At 62.4% G+C, this 20,696-nt stretch overlaps 11 protein-coding genes across 11 annotated transcripts; 7 read left to right on the top strand and 4 right to left on the bottom strand.

Moving 5' to 3' along the window:
• Nucleotides 1-101: 101 nt before the first annotated feature.
• COLE_00217 (uncharacterized protein) lies at nucleotides 102-1,559 on the top strand (the record flags this gene model as incomplete). Its single annotated transcript, XM_018419416.2, has 1 exon — nucleotides 102-1,559. One exon carries the CDS (start codon nucleotides 102-104, stop codon nucleotides 1,557-1,559), a length of 1,458 nt encoding a protein of 485 aa, XP_018277765.1.
• Nucleotides 1,560-1,715: 156 nt separating this feature from the next.
• Nucleotides 1,716-4,926, bottom strand: COLE_00218 (uncharacterized protein; the record flags this gene model as incomplete). The annotated part of the gene is made up of 4 exons (XM_018419417.2): nucleotides 1,716-3,227; nucleotides 3,271-3,486; nucleotides 3,532-4,494; nucleotides 4,540-4,926. The coding sequence occupies 4 exons, from the start codon at nucleotides 4,924-4,926 to the stop codon at nucleotides 1,716-1,718; spliced, it is 3,078 nt and encodes a 1,025-aa protein (XP_018277766.1).
• A 210-nt stretch (nucleotides 4,927-5,136) lies between these two features.
• On the top strand, nucleotides 5,137-6,312 carry COLE_00219 (uncharacterized protein; the record flags this gene model as incomplete). The annotated part of the gene is made up of 1 exon (XM_018423572.2): nucleotides 5,137-6,312. One exon carries the CDS (start codon nucleotides 5,137-5,139, stop codon nucleotides 6,310-6,312), a length of 1,176 nt encoding a protein of 391 aa, XP_018277767.1.
• Nucleotides 6,313-6,824: 512 nt separating this feature from the next.
• COLE_00220 (uncharacterized protein) lies at nucleotides 6,825-8,366 on the top strand (the record flags this gene model as incomplete). Its single annotated transcript, XM_018423573.2, has 1 exon — nucleotides 6,825-8,366. One exon carries the CDS (start codon nucleotides 6,825-6,827, stop codon nucleotides 8,364-8,366), a length of 1,542 nt encoding a protein of 513 aa, XP_018277768.1.
• Nucleotides 8,367-8,710: 344 nt separating this feature from the next.
• On the top strand, nucleotides 8,711-9,720 carry COLE_00221 (uncharacterized protein; the record flags this gene model as incomplete). The annotated part of the gene is made up of 3 exons (XM_018423574.2): nucleotides 8,711-9,040; nucleotides 9,073-9,181; nucleotides 9,215-9,720. 3 exons carry the CDS (start codon nucleotides 8,711-8,713, stop codon nucleotides 9,718-9,720), a joined length of 945 nt encoding a protein of 314 aa, XP_018277769.1.
• A 208-nt stretch (nucleotides 9,721-9,928) lies between these two features.
• On the top strand, nucleotides 9,929-11,254 carry COLE_00222 (uncharacterized protein; the record flags this gene model as incomplete). Its single annotated transcript, XM_018423575.2, has 1 exon — nucleotides 9,929-11,254. The coding sequence occupies one exon, from the start codon at nucleotides 9,929-9,931 to the stop codon at nucleotides 11,252-11,254; it is 1,326 nt and encodes a 441-aa protein (XP_018277770.1).
• A 175-nt stretch (nucleotides 11,255-11,429) lies between these two features.
• Nucleotides 11,430-12,329, bottom strand: COLE_00223 (uncharacterized protein; the record flags this gene model as incomplete). Its single annotated transcript, XM_018425457.1, has 1 exon — nucleotides 11,430-12,329. One exon carries the CDS (start codon nucleotides 12,327-12,329, stop codon nucleotides 11,430-11,432), a length of 900 nt encoding a protein of 299 aa, XP_018277771.1.
• A 743-nt stretch (nucleotides 12,330-13,072) lies between these two features.
• COLE_00224 (uncharacterized protein) lies at nucleotides 13,073-13,641 on the bottom strand (the record flags this gene model as incomplete). The annotated part of the gene is made up of 3 exons (XM_018426037.2): nucleotides 13,073-13,156; nucleotides 13,187-13,239; nucleotides 13,302-13,641. The coding sequence occupies 3 exons, from the start codon at nucleotides 13,639-13,641 to the stop codon at nucleotides 13,073-13,075; spliced, it is 477 nt and encodes a 158-aa protein (XP_018277772.1).
• A 1,402-nt stretch (nucleotides 13,642-15,043) lies between these two features.
• On the top strand, nucleotides 15,044-15,992 carry COLE_00225 (uncharacterized protein; the record flags this gene model as incomplete). Its single annotated transcript, XM_018425458.1, has 3 exons — nucleotides 15,044-15,125; nucleotides 15,173-15,333; nucleotides 15,387-15,992. The coding sequence occupies 3 exons, from the start codon at nucleotides 15,044-15,046 to the stop codon at nucleotides 15,990-15,992; spliced, it is 849 nt and encodes a 282-aa protein (XP_018277773.1).
• Nucleotides 15,993-17,186: 1,194 nt separating this feature from the next.
• On the top strand, nucleotides 17,187-18,626 carry COLE_00226 (uncharacterized protein; the record flags this gene model as incomplete). The annotated part of the gene is made up of 4 exons (XM_065626066.1): nucleotides 17,187-17,194; nucleotides 17,295-17,878; nucleotides 17,922-18,362; nucleotides 18,400-18,626. 4 exons carry the CDS (start codon nucleotides 17,187-17,189, stop codon nucleotides 18,624-18,626), a joined length of 1,260 nt encoding a protein of 419 aa, XP_065482560.1.
• A 195-nt stretch (nucleotides 18,627-18,821) lies between these two features.
• Nucleotides 18,822-20,304, bottom strand: COLE_00227 (uncharacterized protein; the record flags this gene model as incomplete). Its single annotated transcript, XM_018426772.2, has 4 exons — nucleotides 18,822-19,350; nucleotides 19,382-19,562; nucleotides 19,594-19,794; nucleotides 19,827-20,304. The coding sequence occupies 4 exons, from the start codon at nucleotides 20,302-20,304 to the stop codon at nucleotides 18,822-18,824; spliced, it is 1,389 nt and encodes a 462-aa protein (XP_018277775.1).
• Between the last annotated feature and the right edge of the window lie 392 nt (nucleotides 20,305-20,696).

Below are 20,696 nucleotides of genomic sequence, written 5' to 3' on the forward strand. Positions count from 1 at the left end.
CCAACACTCATCAACCGTTACTCATCTCTTCCTTCCTCTTTTCTTCTCATCATCATCACCTCTGGAACTCTCCAAAGTCACACAGTCACTTGTTTTCAGTTATGCCTAAAGCCATGGGAAAGCGCAAGCAACCTATCTCCTCGACAAACCAAGGCGCTGCCACCAAGCGGCTTCGGGAGGCCTCGCCGCCCTCAACTGTCCAGCCCACTTCCTCCGTCCAGTTGGCGAGCCGGACGACTCGCAATCGCTCCGCTGTCGCCAGAGCCCAGGCGAAGGTTGCGCGCCCGTCCGCGACGTCGAGCAACAAACCTCCATCGACATCCAATCCGGCCTTGACGTCGACTGGCAAAACCAAGGTCAAGGAAGCGCCGGTCGCGACCGCCGCTCATTCCAAGGTTACGAAGGCGTCGGTCGCGACGCAGGCCCGATCCAAGAACGCGCCGGCCTCGACTCCGGCCGCTTCCAAGATCTGCAAGCCATCCACGGCACGCGATCCCGCACCGTCTATTCCTCACATCGCTGACAAGGCCGCGCAGGCGGCCCACATCCTGGCAAGCCTTAGCGCGCCTGCCACCGCCGTCTCCACTGCCGGTGAGATCGTACACGCGTCGCGTACTCTGGCACATCTCGGCGCGCCGATCGCCACCACCGACGAGGCACTGCACGCGGCGCACATTTTGGCGGGCCTCGGCGCACCCACCGCCACACCCACCTGCGCTCCCCCTGCAGCCCCTGCCGCAGCCGATAAAAATCTTGCAGCGAAGAACCCGGCCACATTGTCTAGCACAGTTCTCGACCTACACGGTCACATCCAGGGTGAGGAGTATCCCATCCATCGCGCCAAGAAAGCGGACACCATCCGGATCAAGGGAGCGACAGTCTGCGGCGCCGCCGGTCTTATGGCGTACATCCAACCGCGCCGCGCCATCATCCGGCGTGAATCCCTTTCGGCGTCGTCATCCTCGTCGCCCCCTTCGGCGCCGTCATCCTCGTTGCCCCCTTCGGCGCCGCCATCCTCGTCACCCCCTTCGGCGCCGTCCTCTTCCCGCCCTTCTGCGTCGTCTTCGGAGCTTTCTTCCGCGCCTTCTTCAGCGGTGTCTCCTCCTCCATCTTCGGTGCTATCATCGGCGTCTTCTTCGCGCCCTTCCGCGTCGTCTTCGGCGCTTTCTTCCGCACCTTCTTCGGCGGTGTCTCCCCCTCCCTCTTCGGTGCTGTCATCGGCCTCGTCTTCTGCCCCGCCTTCAACGCCGCCCTACCTCCAGGTTCCCGACTCGACGACACGTCTTGTTATTCACTGCGACATGGGGTCTCTGTTCATCCCCTCACGAGCGCAAGAGCTGGTGGTAGTTCTTCACGGAGAGCTAGAATTAACTCCCCTCACCGACTACCTGCTGAGCCTCAGGCACTGCAACAATGTGGTGCTTGTAGTTGAAGACAGTGCCGTAATGCTGGCTACAAGCGCGGCGCATGCGTGGCTCCGCGTCCGGACCCACTCGCAGCACTGTCGCGTTCTCGGCGACGAGGCGTACAAGGTGGAGAATTTCGATGGCTCGATCTGAACGCTGCCTCCTGCAATGGCTCGATCTGAACGCTGTCTCCTGCGACAGCCAGATCTGAACGCTGTCTCCAGCGATGGCAGCATATTTATAGTTGTTTTTGTCTCTTGTCACACCATGTATGTCTTCTGTTTGTTCTACTGCTTCTTTTGCTTCTGATTACATCACCACACACGCCTTTGCGTCCGCATCCACATCAACGGGCGCGAGCGCAAATCCGAAGCTCGTGCGCCCCACCGCATTGCGGTACGCCTCGGTCGGGCCGGGGCCGCACGCGGCCGTCCCGAGCCCGTGATGGCTCGCGTCAACATTGACAAACACGTTGTCGCGCGGCCTGAGATCAGTTGTATGCTTTGCGGCCTCGAGATCGGCCGTCGTCCAACGGCGCGCGGCCAGGATGACGGGGCGCACGAGACGTGTGCCTCCCCTCTCGTCAAGCACACTCGTGGCCCTGTGGACTGTGGGCGGCGGGGTTGCAGCGATCCGCACCCCTCCCTCCGACCCAATGAAGGTTGCCCAGCGCACGCCGCGCCGAGCCCCGTTCTCCTGCGGCATCACGTATGGCGTCTGCCACCCGTCGACGGTGTTCTTCCAACGCCCGAGCCGCACGGCCGCGCACGAGTCAGGGTACGCCTCGCCCGGCCCGAGACCAAAGTACTCAATGTCTGTGATGCTCTTCGGAAGGACGAGGCGCATGCCGAGCCGCGCGAAAGGAAGATCGCGCCAATCTCCGACGGGGTCCACGTCGACTTCCACCGCAATGGAATCCTTACTCGCGCGCCAGGTATACACGCAGCGCAAGCCGCGCTCGCGCACCGCCGCGGCTTCCCAGGTGCGCACGCGCACGACGTTGTCCTCCACCTCCACGGAGTCGACGCGCGTGTGCATCCGGTGCACGCCCGCGGTGCTCCACGCTTTGGACTGCCGCCGATTGATTGTGCCGTCCCACCCGCGGTCGTTGTCCGTTGTTGCGCGTGAGATGTCAAGGGCTGCAGATACGGGCATGTGGCCGAGCCGGATGAGCTGCCCTCGCGCGCTGAACGTCGCTGGACCGAGCTTGATGGTCCCGTCCGACTGGATACTGGGGCCCGGCGGCGGGGCAGGAACAGATACGCGCGACGGGAAGAGCTCCCACTCGTCGCTGTCCGCAAGGGACACCGCGCCGATCCCCTCGCTGGGTGGAATGCTCGTGCTATCGCCGCACGGCCACTGGCCCCAGGCGACCTCATGGCCCTGGTCCGCCCAACTTGTCTTGTCCTTGAGGACGGCACGCACGGTCCACACTTTCTCGCCTGGAACTTCCTTGGGCGCTGGGAGCCGCGCTGCGCCCCGCTCCCACGAATCGATGGGGTCAACGCGGAGTTCGCCGCGGTCGACGACTTCGCCGTCCGCCTCGAGGCTCCACTCAAACGCGTAGCGCTCGGTGGTGGCAAAATCAAACTTGTTCTTAATGCACACGTCTCGCCCCTCGCCCGAGATTGCGAGCGGCTCATATGTTTTCGCCATCTCGATCGCGCCGGGACTGGGATCGCGGTTCGGGAACATGAGCCCATCGGTGATGAAGTTGCCGTCGTGTACTTCCTCACCAAAGTCGCCGCCATAGGCGTAGTGCGTACCATTCGGGCCTTTTTGCGGGATTCCGTGGTCGATCCACTCCCATACAAAGCCACCCTGGTGTCAGCTCCAAACTCCCGACAGAACCTCGGCCACCCACCTGACAGCGTTCATAACGCTCAAACATAGCGTAGTACTCCTTGAAACCACCAGGCCCATTGCCCATCGCATGTGCGTACTCGCAGATGATGAACGGCGCTTTGCGGCGGTGCTTGTCGAGCTCCTTGTTGTCTAGGCTCCACTCATCGCGTCGCCCGATGGAATCAACCTCCGGCAACCAAGGGTACATGCGAGAGTAAATGTCGGTGTAGCGCACCTGATATGAGCATGGTGGAATACATGAATCTCCGCAGTTACTTACCTCCCAGTCGCCCTCGTAGTGCAGCGGCCTTGATGGATCGCGCTTTCGCACCCACCGCGCCATGTGTCCGATGTTGTCGCCGACACTCGCCTCGTTTCCAAGACTCCAAATCACGATTGCGGGGTGGTTCTTATCCCGCTCCATCGTTCGTTCAATGCGGTGCATGAGCATGTCCTTCCACGCGGCCTCAGCCGAGGGATTCCCGCGCCAGCCGACAAAATCGAACCCGTGCGTCTCGTAGTCGTTCTCGAGGATGACCCAGAGACCATATTCGTCACATAGGCTTAAGAAGTGCGGATGAGGCGGGTAGTGGCTCGTGCGCACTGCGTTGACGTTGAGCCGCTTCATGAGAAGCACGTCTTGAAGCATGGTGGCACGGTCTAGGGCGCGCCCCGCCTTAGGGTGGAATTCGTGCCGGTTCACGCCGCGGAAGAGAACGCGGCGGCCGTTGATCTTGATGAGCCCATCGTCAATCTCAACGCGCCGGAAGCCAATACGCAATGGGATGCTTTCGCTCTTCGTAGATAGCGTGCCCGAGTAGAGGCGGGGTGTTTCGGCTGTCCAAGGCTCGACATGGACATGGACCTCCTCGCCAGACTCGACATCTATGTCGAGCTCGGGTACCTTCACCCTTCCACCAGGGGAGCAGTTGACCTTGAGAATACCCTTTCCGCGCTTAGCGTCGTAGTCGGCATGCACAAAGTAGTCTTCGATGCAACCTTCCGGCCGGTGCAGCAGCGTCACGTCACGGAAGATGCCGGGGAGCCACCACTGATCCTGGTCCTCGATGTAGCTTGCGCTGCTCCACTGACGCACACGAACAGCGAGAATGTTCTTCCCGAATTTCAGGTGCTCAGTGATGTCGTACTCAGAGGGAAGTCGAGAGCCGGTGGCGTATCCCAGCTCGTACCCATTCAGCCACACCTTGTACCAGCTCTCGACGCCATCGAACCGCAGCAGCGTCTGCCATCAATCCCGTCCCAGCTTCCACCCGGTACCGCGGCTCACCCGTCCGCCCTTGGGCCACTTGGCCTTGTCCGTGTCGAATTCGAAGCGATAATCGCCCGTCGGATTCTCGTCTGGTACACGCGGTGGGTCGAGAGGGAAGGGGAACTGGATGTTCGTGTACCATGGCTTGCCGTGTCCGTGCAGCACCCAGGTGCTGGGAACGGGCAGAGTGCCCCACTTTCCGTCGTCAAACGCCGGGTCCTTGAACGCGTCGCCGCCGGCGTCCTCGAGCGTGGGCGAGAAGCGGAACTTCCAGTCGCCGTTTAGGGGAAGGGCGGCGGCGTTGGACTGCGAGGTGTGCTCACCAGGCTGGTGGTAGGCGCGGGGACGCACTGTGCCACGCTGCGGAACAAGACTCTCATGTTCAGCGGGGTGGAAGGTGCCCATGATGAGGTGGGCGATGTGATGCAAGAGATGAGCGATGGTGGCGGTGGGGTCAGACGAGCATGTGACATCATTCGGCTTGGACCGAACGAACCACGTGACTTGCCACGTGGTAGCTTGATCCGTCTCTCGTCTCGACGCGGCACTGCGGGAACGCCAACATCAACAAGACGACAAGCGAGCCAGCATATCCCCACCACCACCTCAGACATCATGGCCTCAACGAAGTTTGCAGCAGCGCTTCCAGACGTGGCAATGACAGTCGCAAGCTCTGGTCCCCGGTCGGCGTCTGATCTGGAGCTTGCCCACACCTCCAACCCCAGACCCGCTCTCGACATCGCCGCCTATCCGCACATCTTCGAGGCTATCCTGGCGTTCTCCCTCGCACACTACGACACTGTGAAGGCACTACGATCTCTCTGCCACGCCGCCCGAGATGCAGTTGAGGCCCAGCTCGCGCGCCACATCACTGTTAAATCGAGCTCTACGCGGTACGGCAAGTATCTGCATATACGGAGCGCTGCAGGCGTCCCCATTCCCGGCGTGCGTCCGCGCAACTACATTGCTCTTGCACAAGGTGGAGAGTCGGCGCTTTCTAAACCTGTCACCAAAAGCTTCGGACGCGCTCCGCCAGCGCCTCCTCCCGCAGACGTAAGCGCAGCCCAAGCCCTAGCCACCACCGCACGCGTGCTGGCCCACACCCGCGTCATTGACGTCGGCGAGTTTGTGCACGGCACTGACCTCGCTGCTCTTGAGCCGTGGCTGGATCTCGACGCCGTCCGCCTCCCGGCGTATCGGTTGGCGGGGAGGAACAACGACAACACCACTCTAAAGGCGCGCACCGTCGTCCTCTCGCCCTCATGCGCCGGCGCACTTCGCTCCACTTATGCCCTAGTCGTGCCACCCGGCACACGGAGACTCGTGAGCCACGAGTTCACCGATCTTGCGCCCAGGATGTGGGCCACGGTATCTTGTTCGTGCGGCGGAACCTCTCCAACTGCGGGCTGTGCCTGCCGCACCATCGAGGAGGTAGTCGTCGCGTTCGTGCAGCGCCGCCCGGCGAAGGGCACTAGCGAGATGGAGGTCGGCTACACCCCGGAGCGTGTGGCAGCGCTGGTCGACGTCTTCCCGAACGCGCGGGTGGTGCTTGTTGGCGCAGAGGGAGCGCGCCTCGGACGTGATCCCCCAGCACAGCGCCCGTATGGCGAGCCGAATGACGAGATTAAGCGGCTCATCCTTGAGAGTGAACTTGCGGACAAGCTCCAGGATATCAATTGTGTCAAACTCGGCGAGTGGCGCAAACTTGTCGGGGAGAAGAGGTGGGCGCTTGAGATGGGGCTCGGGGACTCGCAGGTGTTGTACCGAGCAGAAGGTGGATGGGGTGGGTAGCCAATGCACGTTTGTCCATGCGCTCTATCCCTCTTCAGCTCACATACTGAGTCAACTGAGCCGTTGTGAGCGTTGCGTCCCGATACGTCCAGAGATACGGTTTGGTGGCGCTGGCGCGACGCGTTCTGCACGTGCACTCCGGCCCTAGCCGACTGAGCGGCATCATTTGTCTCCATGCCCTCCGGCGCCAACATCGTGTTGTGTGCCACCGATGAATGAAACGATGTGCCTTCATGATCTATGCATGAACACCTGTCCAGCCTGCGGCTGCTTGCGTAACGCGTCTATCTTGATTAAGAGAACATGACAGGATAGTATGCGAGTTCGGCCGATTAGAAGTCAAAAGTCAGGCGCGTGACAGGTCCGGCACACAGAGTGACCCACGTCACATCCACCACATCACAACAACAGCAAACCACGTACTCCATCTCCATCTCTTCTCAACAATCATCTGTCTTGCCACTTCTCATCTTGACCTCCCACCACGCACTCATGCCCCGACACCCCCACTCATGAGCGTCAACAGCGCCCTCGTCACCTGGAATATCGCCCAGGTCGCCCTCGTCGCGGTCCACGCTTCCTTCGTTCTGAGGCAACCCGCGCCAACATCGGCGCAGCTCGTGCTTGTTCCCACCCATGCGCTACTCGCAGTGCTGCTCAGCCCGGGTCTGCTGGCACCCATCAGTGATCCCTCGACCCCCATCACAAAGCCCACCCGCACAAAGAAGAAGCCCACAACTGCACCCTCGTCTCCGTCCCCATCAACTCCCCGCAAGGCGCCGCGTATTCTTGCCCCAGACACGCCGCCCAACACTCCTCCGCCAAGAACCCCGCGTCGCAGACCACCAGCCACCCCCTCGAAGCCTCTCTCCCCATGGCGTCCCACAGTCACACCCCAGCCGTACACACGCGTTCGTCGACGCGCTCTCGCCCCGCCGCCGAAGCCCACCTTGCCCCTCGAGAGCGTCCTCCACTACCTCGACTACCCCTCCCTCCTCACTCTTCGCGCCGTCAGCAAAGAGTACCGCGCGGCGGTGGACGCCCACTTCCATCGCGCATTACAGCTCACGCACATTGGCTCGCGCGCCCACGGTCGTTCCCTCGCGCCGCGGACCTGGGGCCGCAAGCTCCCACGGCTGACACTCCCGCGCTCCCTCTCTCAGGCCTCGCCAGTGCGAGCACTGCACGTTGTGAACGGTGCCGCACCGCTGCGCGTCCTCCGCGGCCTCGAGGTGCTGCGCGTCGGTCCAGTGCAACACGTTACACACCCGGCGCCCACCACCATCATTATGGCGCCGCCAGTAGTGCCTGGCTCAGAGTGGGCTCTGGCGCCGCGTTATGAGTGGCCCGACCTCGGGGACGGCGTACGCAAGCTCGTCAGCACCATCCTGTATACGCACGCGTCGCTCATTGGGACAGAAGATGCCCCACACACCCTTCTCCCGCCGCATGTGTCGGAAGTTGTACTGCACATTTGCCGATCATCAGAACCCTTTCGATCACCAACTGCTCGCCCAGCCCTATCCACCCTCTCGCCCAACACATTTCTTGCCCCTCCCACCCAATCGGTCAACTCCGTGAAGCCCTCTACCTCGTCTTCAATCCTCGTCGTGCGACGCCTGCATGGCCGCGGGCCGAGGCACGTTCTGCGCCTCGCAAGCAACACCTCCCAGCCGCGTCGACGCGAGGGGACGATCTCAACCGTCCTCCCCAATGAGCCAGCGTACGATGGCCAACCGAAGCTGCTCGACGACTGGGCACGCGCCATCGCCCGCAACCTCCCCGGACGTACTTTCACGCTCGTAGGGACCGAAGCCTGGCACCCTCTCTGGCTGGCCGCTGGCCACTCCGACGGGTGCGAGCGGGGCACAGGTGCGGCGTGTCAGCTTCGCCTTCGCTTCATGGCCGAAATCGCACGCCTCGCACGCGCCCTGCATGACTGGAGCACCGAGGAAACGGCGTGGCGCATCGAGGAGGGGGTGCGGTTCGCATCGGTTGCCGAGTACCGCGTTAGCGTGGGCGATACGCAATATGCACTGGAGACGCGGTGGTAGCAGAGTGATGGGGCGGTTGGGTGGAACATTGCGCGTTGTTTCCAATGTATTGCTAAGGGAGACTCGCTCATATGCTTGTAAATCCATGTACTGTACACCTACAGAAGTGCCAGGCAGACCCGGCAGGTGGCGAGTTTGATGAACAAAACAACGTCGCTAGCTCGAGCTGGCAAGTGAGGCGGGTCGCGCGTCACACGTGTCATGTGAGTCACGTGTGCACCCGGGACCAAACACGGCCTGACAGGTGAGACACCGCCCCACTCCAAATACCCTTCCCAGACGCGTCTCATCTCCCGCATCGCACTATTCCTCTATCCCGTTCACTCTGTCAGCCTTTACCTGCCATGACGGACGAGTCTCCAGAACAGCGCGAACGCAAGCGCGACATTGCCGCGCGTTGGATCCAGACCGGTCTGACTGAGGGAGAGAAGCGCCTCAAGGCTGCAGCAGGTCTCGGCGCGTCACCAAACGTCGTCCCCGTGTCCACGCCGGTTCTCGACGCGCATCCGCGCCCTGTATTTGTTGGATGGCACCCCGTCGGCGGCTTTGCGGGCAAGTGGTTCGCGGAGCAGACGGGCCTCGGCAAGCTCATTACGGAGAGCATCAACTCGTACCCCGACCCCACGCAGCACTGGGGCGTGTTAGTCGGCGAGTATGTGCATCAGCTGTGGATGGTGAGTCTGCGCCCGCCAGAGTCTGACGTCTGGACGAGAACTTTGATGTAATCTACACCAACGCGCGCGTCAACCCTGACGAGTGGCAACTCTTCCCGGTGGGAGATACGCGCTTCAACGATGACGCGATCAGGCGAACAGGTGGGTTCAGAGTCGCGGGCGCGCTGACGCTAGGCGAGGCCGTCATCGCGCAGATCCGTGAAAAGCAGGCCGCATACAACCTCATCACGAACAACTGTCAGACCTACGCGCTCCGCCTGCTGGACGCCATCAGCGAGGGGGCCTCGCACTTCCCCACCACGCTCCACGTGTACCAGACGCTCATCGGGCCGGGCAAGGTGGCGGACCTGTTCCGGCCGCTGGCGGAGGGCGAGGGCGCAGGCGATATTGTGAGCACCGCCAACGCGGCGATGCAGCAGCACACGCACCAAGTCGACACACATGGACCGGCGTTTGACCCCTCAAACCCGAAGCCGCTAGAGGGACATCCGCCGGGCATGCCGCAGGGCATGGCGGAGGCGCAAGTGGCACACGAGATGCGCGGTGAGCCCGCGGAAGTGGAGGAGGACGCGACCGGAGAGGAGGCTGACGGCGATGGGGGAGAACCGAAGAAGAAGGGGTTGCTGGCGCGCATCTTCCGCAAGAACAAGAAGCAGGCAGCAGGCGAAAGCCAGACCTGATGCTTGTGGTTTTCTTGTTGCCGTCTTGGCCAGTATAATGCATGATCGTTGGCCTGTAGCAAACGGAGATGGAGGAGGGTGCACGGATATATGTCGATCATGATCTGCCGACCAGATCCGATCGGCACATGTGCGTCATCGTCCTGGCAAGCCACGATTGCCACCCAGACCTCTCCCGTCTCATCCTCCCTCTCCTGTACTCACCACCATGCCCGACGCAGTCCTCGATGCAGGCGCCTTCCCACACCTCCTCGACGCGGTGATTGCGCACGCGCCGGCGCCCTCGCTTCTTGCACTCCGCGCTGCCTCACGACATTGCAAGGCGCGCGCCGATGCGCGCCTCGCGGCCCACCTAGTCGTCGAAGACCGGGGCATGGGCGGCCGGTGGTTCGCGGCGTGGCACGCGGCGCTCAACCCTTCCATGCGCGCCCGCCCCGACCCAAGCAGCCTGTTCGCGGCAAGCTTCAACGCCTACGCAGTCTACACGCATGCGGGGCGAATGCGGGTGCTCGGGGCCCCCCCAACCGACACATACTACAACTGGATGCAGTTCGCGCGCCCACACGGCCCCTTCGTGCCCGGCGCGCGCGCATACTTCCCCCTCGTGCGCGTGCTCGATCTGCACGGCGACGTCGGCGCGGTGTCGGATACACAACCGTTCACGCACGAGGTGGAGCTCACGCGCCTCATGCCCGGCCTCAGCGGGGAGATGGACGAGCTCCCGCCGCCAACGCGTACCCTCGCCCTCTTCCCGGCGCCGGGCGAGATGGCGCCGCACCACATCTTGGACGTGAAGACGGTGTGTCGGCGTGTGGTCGTCAACGTGGCGTGGCACGAGGCACCGGGGCTCGTGCGCTTGCGCTTGCGCGACCTCGAGGGCGTGCGCGAAGTCGTGATCTCGTTCGCGGGCTGGCGCGCCATGCCGGACGCGCGTGCAGAAGGGCGCGGAGAGCAGGAGGGGCACGCGACCCTCCTCCACGGCCCGGAGGAGTTCACGCCCGCCTACTTCCAGCCATCGGACGAGCCGGAGGACGAGGACGAAGAGACGCTGCCGTGGAAGCGTCTCGGGCCGCGCGAGAGCGACAACCTGCGGTGGCAGGAGTTGGCGTTCCTTGTCGCGCTAAGCCTGTCATGCGGCGCACGAGTGACGGTCGTTGACCTCGACCGCGTCGACCCGGCCTGGCTCGACCCGGACTTCGCGCCGGGCTCGCTGCGCCCGACGGATCCCACGCCGCTCACGCCCACGCCGCAGGCGTCTGCCCCGCCCACACCACAGGCGCCGGCACAGGCCGCCGGCCCCGACCTCGCCGCCGCGCACGCCAGTACCCTCCGCGACCTTAAGGCGACACTGCGCGGGCTGCGGAGCGCTCGCCGCCAGAGCCCCAGCTTTTGGCTCGTCAACGGCCTCAGGGTGTACGGGTTGTGCACGGTCGTTATGCCGCCCTCCACGAGAGGCGTGCGCTTCCTCTCGAGCGCACAGTACGTCGCCGAGGCCGACCCACTCGAAATCGACGCAGGGGCGTTCGCGCTGTAGCTGCGCTTCCACACATGTACGCTGGTCTACTGCACCGAGTGGGCTGTGGTGGGGTCCACCTTTTTGCTTGCCCGTCCTTAGTGTCGACCGCGTGGTCCCGCGGAGCATGTTGGTGGACTGTCAGACCTCACATCGACTAACGGCCGCTTACCGCTGCCGAGCGCATGCACTGCAACTACATGTACTCGCTAATGTCCATCTCCAGCTGCCACTGCTTTTTGCTGAGGAGTAGTTTGTGCTCTTCACGAGTTCGGAATTGGAACAAATCGCGGGGCAGAGGCACATTCGTGCCCGCGGCAACGAAGCGGATCGCCTGGGGTTCATCCGCCACGACGGTGAGGGTGAACTTGGGGCGACCCTGGGCGTTGCCTCGAAGAACAATAGGGCTGTCGATCGCGGACGACGTCGTTGAGTGTTCGGGATAGACGATAACGACCTCGCGCGCACGTTTACCGGAGAGCCTCAACGTGGGGTAGGTGATTGTCCAGTCATATATGGGCTGGTGGAGCACGAGACGCGTCGACGTCGGACACCCTACGATGCTCGTTGCATGGGGACTGCCGACGACGACGCTGAGTTTCTTTGTCGCGCGGGCTACGAGCCTCGGCCAAGCGGGGACGAGGTGCTCCCCATCCAGGTGGGGTGGGACTCGTCGCGGCCGCTTTGCGGGCAGGTTCTTGCGCAGTTTGCCGTTGCGCAGCGTGGCATTTCGCTGCGTATTGTGTCCCCCCTTGCCGTTTGGGCGGGTGCGGCGCCCATCATGTTTCCCCTTGTTCTCAGTGTGTTTCCCCGGCCAGGGCATCACTGGGCCTATGGTCACCAACGCTCCGCCCCACATGGCGCGCAACTGGAGACCGTAGGGCGTATACGGCTTGGGGCGGGAGACGAAGATCGATTTGTCCACTTTGCCGTGGCGGGGAACCGCTGTGATGACCACTGCGGGGAATAGACGGTCGTCGACCTCCTCTCGGAAACGGCGGCAGGCTGCGCGGAGGCCTATCGCGGAAAGGATGTCTGCGCAGGAGAGGATATTATCCCAGATGTGGGGAAAAGCCGTTGGACAGATGGTGATCATTGTGGGTGCACAGGTGGGTGGCGATGTCGAGAATGATGTGGAGGAGGAAAAGACAAAGGGCGAGATGTGTGCGAGGGCTCCGAGAGTGTGGAGAGCGCTGGGAGATAACAAGAACAATGTCAGAAATGGGAGCGATGGGAAAGAACGAGACACAGGCAAGCACGGCTCTCTTTTAGTCATTTCGACGGCTCTGCGAGGGCCGTGGCACGCGGAAGGAAGGGGTTGGGGGCAGGAAGGCGGGTGTGAGGGGGTGAGATGGCGCGCCGCAAAATACACCGCCAGCTCGTTCAGCAGCCCGGCCGGTCGGTGGGGGACGAGGTGCGAGTGTAGAAGGAGTGGACGCGGTCGAGCATGATAGATGAGCACTTGGGACAAAAGATGAAGATTGAGAGAGTTAGGTGTGGCGGTGAAGTGACAATCCTCAATGCCGACGCGAAAGGGCATGTCATTGTCTTAAGCCTCGACAAGTTAACGCGAGCTGGCCACCTCGTCGAGCGCCGCGGCGGACACGAACCGCTGACAACGGCTCCTGGCTCAGAACGCCCTCAACCATTCCCTATGATCACTTTGTCGCGTCGCGTCGAGCTGTGTGTCCAACCGCTGCGTGAGGATGCAATTCGGTCCACAACATGCCTGCGGGTGTTGTGCTGGTCCCAGACCCCATTTCACTTGTGATTCATGCAATGCAAACATACAGCTGGGCCAGCCAGCCGCTCTTCTGACTTATTGATTTCTGAGGACGCCTACTGCTGCCATGGCGGGGTGGGGCCGTTCACTCCCGTGAATCCCCAAGTCTGCGGGGTGCCGCCCTCGTAACAGTCCCAGATCTGAGTCAGCACACTCGGCGTCAAACGTACCTGCACGGGGTTATGTATGCCGAGGCGCCCGTCCTTGTTGTCGAGGCAGAAGTCTGTTGTCAGCAAGCGACTCCTCATGCGCTGGCGCACGGGCCCCGACCAGCCCGCCACTCACTTGTGTTCTCGTAGCTCAGCCGCAACCCGCCAGCAGGGTGCCACGTGATCTCGCCCCACTGTGAGCGGTCGTACGGGCACTCGCGGAGATACACGAGCGCGCCGTTGTACTTCGCCGCTGGCGCAGCGCAGAGGTTCGTCCCGCGCAGCTGGAGGATGCTGGACGAGCCGAAGAAGTTCCACTCCTGCCCAAAGCTGCCGGTACACCGCTCGACGCCGAGCTGTGTGCCACTGCGTGGCGTGACCGCCAGCGCGTGGATGCACCACGACGTGTTGTTGGCGGGGTGGATGCGGCGCGCCGCTGCAAAGGTCAGGAGGAGGAGAGCGAGGAGGTGGAGCATTGCGACGACGAGGGGATCAGTGGGGAGAGGAGGAGGGTTATAGGTCGCTGGTAGCTCAAGTGCCTCCGCCGTGTTGACATAGATGAGGAATGCCGTCACGGTCATTAAGGTTGTGACGCGTCTGTGGGTCGGGCCGGCGGTTCCTCGCGTGCCAAAACATGGACTGCTCGTTCAGTACGGGTCTCAGCCACAATACTGAGTTAATGTTTGTGCATCATGACTGGCTGGGCTGGTGACAACTGGGCTATGGTCCTTACCGGTGTTTGGGTCTGGGCTTGTCAAGCTCTTGTTCTCGCGCAGTGCCCTGCGCCTTCTCACCTATCGTAACTGCAGTTCCGGGTTGGGAGCCACCCATGTGCAACGGGTGTGCAACTCGGGCCGACTGTGGGTGTGTGCGAAGCTAAGGCGGAGGTGTCCTGCTTCTCTGGTGACTTGAGCCGGGTCAGCGCAGCACAACTGCGCCGGTACCAGGCGAGAATGATACAATGAAGGAAAGGCGGTAGTTGAGCTCATCATCAGTGAACGTTGCAGCGCTCTAGGTCGTGCACCAGTCGCAAGTGGAGAATGCACGACCACAGCGCATTAGGCAGGGAAGTTGACGCTTTTATATCAGCGGCGGTTGGCCAGCATCAGAAATCGCCATCTCTGTTCGTATAGTGGCTAGTATGCTCGCTTGTCATTAGCAGTGACCGCGGGAGACCGGAGTTCAATTCTCCGACAGAGAGCATTTCCTAACTCTTTTGCAAGTTTTGCTTTATAAAGTCCCTGTCTTCCGTCTTTTCCGCAGCGGCACTCGTGTGCATGCGTGGGAAGCTTATTTCGAGCTCTCGTGCGTTGCTGTAACCAGCGTTTACGTGCTGCGCGTCCCTCCGGCCCCCGCCCCCTTCTCGACTCTCCGATCTCCGTCTCGTGACAACATGGAGGCCTTGTGCCACTCGCCGCATGCTGTCCGTGCATGCGAAATCTCGAAATCTCGGGATGAATTATCCACCGTAGCATCCCTGTGATCGAGAGATCACACGCGCCGTCCTCAACCGTCGTCGACCCACCAACTAACAAGGCTCAAATACATGCAGTCCACGGCACACGAGCCTTCGAACACTGATGCCTGCAGCACAGTCTGAGCAGTTGAGCAATGGATCTTGACGCGTCCAGTCCAGGGGCAGAGGACGCGACAAAGGGACGTGAAGAGGCGTCTGGGGTGGGGCATGGACCGCGTTGCATCTCCCCCTGAATGGCCCAGACGCTCTCCTTGCAGTCCAACTTGGTTCGGCACTGCTCGCATCGTGTCCTCCTCGACTCCTCCTCACCTTGATTCTTCGCCTCTCTCTCTCTCTCTCTCTCTATCCATCTTGCTCCCTCACACCGCGCTCTCACTCCCTCCCCATCACACTCGTTAGACATGCTCCCTCTCTTCCTCCTCGCCTCCGCCGTCTCGGCCGCCACCACCACCGACCTCGCCTACGTCGCTGCCAACTTTGAGAGTACGTTGCCTGGGGTCCAGCATCCTCTCCCACCTCGCTGACGACAGACGCTGGTCTCGCCACCGTTTTCCCCGCCTTCGCCCCCGAGGCGGTGCTCGACGCGTCCTTTGGTGGCTCCGAGGTTGCCATTGGCAAGCCCGTCACGCAGGCCACCGCAGGCACCCGCCCCGAGCTCACCGTCGACGGCGGCGACTCGTTCAACTCGACTGTGAGTCCTTGCGCGTTGCACCTTCCTTAGACAATCTCTTGCTAACATGACAGGGCAAGTACTCGCTTCTCCTCGTCGACACCAACATTGTCGGCTGGACTGAGGGCCAGAACCTCCACTGGCTGACGAACGGTGTGACCCTCAGCGGCAATGGCACCGCGACCCCCGACTACTCGGCTGCGACCGACATCCGCTCGTACGCCGGCCCCGGCCCCGCCGAGGGCTCGGGCGCGCACCGTTACGTCCTGCTCCTCTACCGCGAGCCCACTGAGTTCAAGGCCCCCGAGGGCTTCGCCGCTCCCATCAATGACGTGATCCCGTTCCAGGTGTCCGAGTACGCGACCGCGGCTGGTCTCGAGCTTGTCGCCGCCAACTACTTTACCGTCGAGAACGGCGTGGCCACCGTCTCGGTCTCGGCGACCCAGGCCGTCGACTCGGCCACCCTCGCCCCGCCCAGCTCGAGCACTGCGTCGTCGGCGGTTGCTTCTGGCTCGTCTGTCGCATCAGGCTCGTCTGCCGCGTCGTCTGGCTCGCAGACCCCTTCCAAGTCGGCTGCCAGCGCCAGTGCTTCGACCCCGGCTGCCACCAACTCGGGAGCCGGCAAGGCCGTCCCCTCGGTCTTCGCTCTCGTTGCTGGCGCTTTCCTCGCCTTCTTCTAAGCATATCACGCACTGTTAGCCCCAATGGACACTACTATATGTAGTCTGTCTTGTTCAAAGCTGTGCTGGAAAGCTGAGCGCTGACGGAGTCGAGTTTCAGGTCACGCAAACTGACCTCTGACAGGCAGGGAAGCGTGCCTTGCATTCCTGGCGGGTCCTATTCTTGTATCAGGGCACGGTCGCGATCTTGGCATTGACCACGCGTGTTCTTTTGTCATCTCTTACCATCTGTTGCTGAGCCTGTTATAATATATATTCACCCTCGTGCACCTCCAGAGTTGCTGATCAGTTGCTGATCTGATAAACTCACCCCTGCATCTCAACTGCGTCTGGCCGTGGAACTGCAGCCCGCGCAGCCGGGGTGCATGTCCGAAGCCAGGTCTAGGGATGAAGTCGGCAACTTCGCCTCTCCGCGCCCATCTCGCTATCGGGCACTCCATCGCTTCCACCAAATGTGACTAACGACCATCTACGGCGGATGTAAGCACTGCCCACGAGAGCCAACCCCGGGATCCCCGCCGAAGATATCTGGATTACAGCCGTCGAGAATCGAGGTTAGGCACATCCACCGCTTATCGTCAGCCGTCTAATTGCCTTGCCATTCTCTTCGTTCTTTTTTTTTTTCAGTGGCCAACCACGCGTCTCCGGCACATCGACCCTCTCCCCATAACGCCTCTACACTGCAGATAGATACCGATTGCAAGCCTCATGTGACTGGAGTGCTGCAGTGGCGAGAGAAGCGAGACCGAGATCCCCGCTCTGACAGCGCTCCTGATCGAGATGGGCCAGACCCAACACACTACCTCCCGCCCAACGCATCCGCCGACGCTCCCGCGGAACGTTGAGATGTACGCCGCATGCACAGACAATGGCGCAGGCAGGCGCGCGTTGGCGATAAGCCACCCGCCCGCGTCAGCCTCTCCGGTCCGGTAGGTGGGCAGCGCGCTAAACTCGCCTCTTATCAGTGGCACCGCAAGAGCAGGGCCGAGCCGAGTCTTAGTGATGGGGTGAAGTGAAGGGGTAGACGGTGGAGAGGCGCATCGTATGTAAACTCCTTGCTGGCAAAAGAGTGCACTTGAGCCTCCCAACATGAACGACACAGACAACGAGAAGGGCCCCGCCGTATATGTCGAGGGTGTGACCAGCGACGCCGTGTTCGGCGACCAGGGCGACGGCGACGTTCAGTACACGTCGATGGGATGGTGAGTTTGTCGCCGGCCACAAGGCACTCTCGAGATCTCGAGGCACACGGTCGCGCCACCACGAGTCGCCACCGCCACTTCCCCCACTTTCTGACACCAGGGCGAAAGCCGCTGTCGTGCTGCTCAAGTGCCAGATCGCGCTCGGTGTCCTCGCGATGCCGACGGCGCTGAGCGCCGTCGGCGGCGTCCCCGGCACCCTCGTGATCCTCGGCATCGGCCTCCTCACAACATGGAGTGACTACACCGTAGGCCTGTTCAAGCGCGCCCACCCGGAAGTCTACTCGCTCAGCGACGTTGGCTTCGTGCTCGCCGGCAAGGTGGGCCGCGAAATTGCCACGTTCATGTACGCAGCATTCATGATCGCGATCGTGGGTGCCGGCCTGATTCCTATCGCGATCGCGTTCAACGCCGTCACGGCGCACGCGACGTGCACCGTCGCGTGGGTCGTGCTCGGCGCGGTCGTGTGCTTCGCCGTCGCATCGATCCAGACACTTAACCGCATCTCGCTCGTCAGCTGGGTCGGCTTCATCAGCATCATGGGCGCGATCGTCACGCTCACCGTCGCCGTCGGCGTGCAAGACCGGCCGGCGGATGCGCCGCTCACCGGGCCGTGGGACAAGAAAATCAGCGCGTTCAAGGACGCGACGTTCTTCGACGGGATCGCGGCGATTTCCACGGCTATCTGTGCGTTCTCGTTTTATTGCGGAATGTGGCATGCTAATGCCAGTCGGATACTGCGGCACGCCCATGTTCTTCTCGGTGATCAGCGAGATGCGCGACCCGCGCCAGTTCAACCGCTCCCTCTTCACGTGCCAGTCCATCGTCATCAGCACGTACATCACCATCGGCGTCGTCGTGTACTACTTCTGCGGGCAGTACCTTGCCTCGCCGGCGCTTGGGAGCGCCGGCCTCTTCCTCAAGAAGGTGACGTACGGCATCGCGCTCCCCGGCCTCTTCGCCAGTGTCATCTTGTACGCGCACCTCGGCGCCAAGCTCATTTTCGTGCGCATCCTCCGCGGCTCGCACCACCTCACGCACCACACCCGTATCCACTGGGCCACATGGCTCGGATGCACCGGCTTCGTGACCACTGTCGGCTTCATCCTCGCCATGTCGATCCCATTCTTCGGCTCGCTCGTCGTCCTCCTCGGCGCGCTGTTCGGAACTTGTGAGTGCAACTATAGACACGGAGGTGCTGACGTCAGTCATGTGCATGCAGATCAACGGCGCCATGTGGCTGCACGACAACTGGGCGCGCCGCAAGACCAACCCGAGCGTCGGGTACTGGCTGCTCGTCGCCCTCAACGTCTTCCTCATTGTGTTTGGCACATTCGTGCAGATCTCAGGCACTGTGGCCGGCGTCAAGAGCATTATCGACTCGTACCGCGTGGGCGCGGTCAGCACGCCGTTCAGCTGTGCGGACAACTCGTAAGCGGTGCGGGGAGATGGAGGGAGATATTTGTCAGAATACAATGGGTTTGTAGGTTGTGAGCACAATTCCGGAGGCATGCATTGCAGAAATATCGTTGCAGTGGCAAGCGTTAATTTTCATCGACTTTCGGGGTCGGGTGCACGTCAAATCCTCTCGATTGGATGCAGAATATGGTACAAATGCCGACATGTGCAACTATGCCTCGCCCCTCCGCCGCCGCCGCCACATGACGATGCCCGGCACGCTGAGCACGGCGGACGAGAGACAGAACTGCAGCGCATTCCACAGCCCAGCCCACTTATACAGCCCGCCGCCGGCGGCCACGAGCTCGCCGCTAATAACGGGGCCGACGAGCATGCTCGCCGCAAGCACGGTCCAGAGCAAGCCGAGGCGCATGCCGATTTCGTGCGCCGGCGAAATGCTCGCCGTGACAGCGGGGATGAGGGTGACGTGCCCGCCGCTTACGGCGCCGTATATCGCGAGGCCGGCGACGGTGCCCGCCGTGCCCATGGGCGCGACGAAGAACGCGAACAGCGTGACGGCGGAGAGGAGGGCGAAGGCGACGAAGACGCGCCATGTGCCGAGCGCGTCGGCGAGCGGGCCCGACGCCATGCGGCCCACAAAGTTGCCCGCTTGCAGGATCGCGACGGCGTAGCCTACGACGGTGGGCGACGCGTTGTTCGCGCGCGCGTACAGCGCTGCGTTGAAGTACGGGGAGAAGACGCTGGGGTTAGGGCGAAATAAGGGGGGCTTACGCGAGCGAGGTCAGCGACTGGCCCACGATCAGGAAGCAGTAGCGGAAGTCTTTCCATGGGCGTGCGAGGGCGCGGAGCGGCACCGGCGGCCGGTTTGGCAGGCGCTTCTTCATGAACAAGCACCCGGGGAGCATGAGCGCGAAGTGGATGCCGGCGAGGATCAGGATGGCGTCGCGCCATGCTGGGGTTAGACAGTTCGCACTCAGGCTCACCGAAACGGTCAGTTAGGTTCTTAATGAGGATCGGGTAGACGACGCCGCCGGCGCCAGCGCCCGACATGATGACCGCGACGGCGGTGCCGCGGCGCCGGAGGAACCAGTGTGCCGCGATGCCCGTCGCGGGCGAGTACACGATGGCGGCGGAGACGCCGAAGGCCGCGTGCGAGAGGAGAAAGTGGACGTAGCGCGTCGAGACTGGTTTAGAGTAATTAACATAGATTACTCACAAGCCAGAGCAACCAACGACCCGAACTGTCCCAACGTACTGAGCATGACCAGCGGCTGGGCAGAGTACGCATCAAACAGCGCGCCCGAGACGACGGCACCGCCGAACGTCAGCGTGATTTGGATGCTCGCGAGCCACGCGACCGTCGACGGCGAGTACCCCTTCAGCTGGTGTGCGAGGTAGTATGCCTGGAACTGGCCTGCGCCCGTGACGAGGCCGAGGACGCAGAAGATGGCGAACGCCGAGCCGATGACTACGAGCCATGCACGCAGCCCGCCGTCGGGGGGTGGGCCGAGTAGGGAGGGTGCCGCGTCTACACTCTCAGAATTCGTCTTCTCTGCTGGTTCCGCGGGCTCGGGGGGGTGAGCGGCGGGGTGCTCCAGCACCTCGGCAAGCGCCGAGTCCTCGCTCGTCCGTAGCCGCGGGGACAGCGAGCGGATGTACTGCAAGTCTGAGTCCGCGGGCGTCTCGGGTGTCATGATGTGCGGGGCATGGGTGACGGGCTATGCGCTGAGTGGAGGCTTGATATGAGCCACGGATGCTTGCGATGGAGGAGCGGCGTGATGGAGCGGTGCCTCGGCAAAAATCCGTTTATCTTTATCAACCCGATGGCCGGAGAATCCGGGCCGCGCGCCTCGCCCGTGCGTCTACTCCGCCGATGTTACTCAGCGCGGCATCTCCGCTCACGGCTCACCACTCACGCTCACAAGCATGTAGAGCGTCGACCAGCTGACCAGATACGCGAACGCGAGATCTGGAGGGACGGTGGTGGTGTGATCGTGATACGCGATGCTGATGCGAGATCAGCAATCCCAGGTGCGTGGCGCCCGCGCTCTGCCAGAGCGTCGGGCAGGCGAGTCCTCTCGCGAGA

This window comes from Cutaneotrichosporon oleaginosum (genome assembly GCF_008065305.1).
Source record: "Cutaneotrichosporon oleaginosum strain ATCC 20508 chromosome Unknown ATCC20508_contig01, whole genome shotgun sequence".
NCBI classification, from domain to species: domain Eukaryota; kingdom Fungi; phylum Basidiomycota; class Tremellomycetes; order Trichosporonales; family Trichosporonaceae; genus Cutaneotrichosporon; species Cutaneotrichosporon oleaginosum.